The sequence below is a fragment of the Buceros rhinoceros genome, unplaced genomic scaffold (assembly GCF_000710305.1).
Source record: "Buceros rhinoceros silvestris isolate BGI_N320 unplaced genomic scaffold, ASM71030v1 scaffold21564, whole genome shotgun sequence".
In the NCBI taxonomy this organism is placed as follows: Eukaryota; Metazoa; Chordata; class Aves; order Bucerotiformes; family Bucerotidae; genus Buceros; species Buceros rhinoceros.
In genome coordinates this window covers 493-2,417 of record NW_010406759.1, presented here as the reverse complement: position 1 = coordinate 2,417, position 1,925 = coordinate 493, and the positions used below count along the sequence as shown (strand labels likewise).

At 53.5% G+C, this 1,925-nt stretch overlaps 1 protein-coding gene across 1 annotated transcript; it reads left to right on the top strand.

The window, feature by feature from the left end:
* Positions 1 to 383: 383 nt before the first annotated feature.
* LOC104491784 (cytochrome b-c1 complex subunit 10) lies at positions 384 to 504 on the top strand (the record flags this gene model as incomplete). Its single annotated transcript, XM_010134252.1, has 1 exon — positions 384 to 504. A coding segment is annotated over one exon (121 nt), but the record flags the coding sequence as incomplete, so codon positions are not given.
* Positions 505 to 1,925: the final 1,421 nt, after the last annotated feature.

Sequence of the window (1,925 nt, the reverse complement as noted above, 5' to 3'; positions counted from 1 at the left end):
GGCTGCTCTCTGGTTGTCTCGGAGTGTCTCGGAGCTCCGAGGGTTTGTGCAGCGCCAGCTGGTGCCGCTTTGCGGGGTTGTGTGAGGGAGAACGAGGCACCCTGAGGGCCGGAGCAAAGGGGACCCGAGCTGTAGCAGCAGAGTAGTTCCTGCCTTGTACCGCCCCTCCAAACAAAAGCAAATCAGCCTTTTCCTGTCAATACCTCGATAAACCGGAGCAGTAACACTTTTCTGTGAGAATGTGAGGCTCTTTCCAGATTTCTGCCAAGCTTTTTTCTTGGTGGAAATTACTTTCCGGGGGTGACTTAGCGATGGGCGTTTGCCAGACCTTTCACGGTGGAGAATTAACGTTGTTCACCTGCACGTGTGTGTCTCTGCTTTAGGACTCCCACCCTCGTCACGTGGGGTGGGGTCGCTGGCGTTGGTGTGATATGGGTCACAGACTGGAAGCTGGTCCTTCAGTATGTTCCCTACATCGGCGGCAAGTACAAAACTGAAGACTAAGCTTCCCACTAACGGTAAGTGTTGTCTGAGCGTCTCTTAGCTCCAGCCATAGCGTCGCGTTGATGTGACGGTTGTGTCCTCTCTGTCCAGGCACAGTCATTTCCTTGGTCCAAACTAGAGCTGCTCAATTAGATTGTTCAGGGGTTGTTGGTTTTTTTTAATATGGGGCGTCACAGAGTGCCGGAAGGCTGAAGTATTAATGAGTATATAAATAAATTGAATATTCAGAGCTGCACCACAAATTCTTTGGGAAATTGGCTTTCTCCGGCGTAGTTTTGGTTTTTTCCTCCTTTAATTGCACATAAAATGTGCTGTTCTGAGTCTCCTGCAGGACTGAGCATCTGTACAGCCACAACAGCCGTTAGAGATACCGCTGCTGGGCCGCAGGCAGGGGGGAGTCAGGAAGATTTTTCCCTCATATTAAAGGATACTGATGGGAAAAGGTCTGGAAAAAACTACATACAGCTCAGAGACTTGTTTCTTCTGGCTGGAATCCCAGTTACGCTGAAATGGCGATACATGAGACTTGTCTTCAGCGAGTCCAGAGGCCGCAGAGCAGCTCGTTAGTGCTTCTGTCCGTCGCTTTTTCTGGAGAATACTTACTGCAGTTCAAACCATTTACTGTGTCTTCCCCATTTTCAAAACATGCGTCACTCAGATCCTTCCTGTAGCCACAGGACAAAAGAAACGTGTCATGAGAGTCAGTGGCGCACGTAGCGTCCTGGGTGAGGGCAGATGCTCATGGACGAGTCACTGGAAACACTCTCGGTCCTGTCGAGGCGGTTGAGGTCCCTGGGAAGGGCTTTCTGCGCTCCAGGACGGTCTCAGCCAGCAGTAGGGACCTTCCTGATAGCGGTTCTCTGTTTGGGAGCAGGAGCTTTGATGTCTCGCTGTGGAGAGAGGACTGGAGAAGGACGTGTCTGTGGTGGCCTGTGACTCCCTCCGTAGGCCTGTGTCCTGCTGCGCCTCTGTGGGCGCCTGGCCTGGGTGCTGGAGGTCGAGCGGCCTGTGTCGGGCGGCCTGCCCCTGCTGCCGCTGCAGCTCTGCCTAACCACTGCTCTGTGTTTGTCACAGGACGAGGATTGCTGGATGATGTGTTTGGAGCCATCCGTCTGCTCAGACCCTGCACTGAGGTGAACTTGAACTGCCCAGGTTGATTCTGCAACTGTGGTGTCCCCCGAGCAGCCATGGCTGCGACCGCTTCCCCGGCCGGGCTGCCCAGTGCTCTCCTCTGAGCCCGTCCACGGCAGATCTTGTCCTGAGGGGAGTATTTATAAACCTCATGTACAAAATAAACCATGTGAATGGGATTTCTGGGGGTTTCCGTTACCTTCCTTGGAGCAGGCTCCTGCTTTGGGGTTGGGTTGTCTTCAGCCTGGACCTGCCGTGTGTCCTCTTGTGCCATTCCTCCGGCATACCGC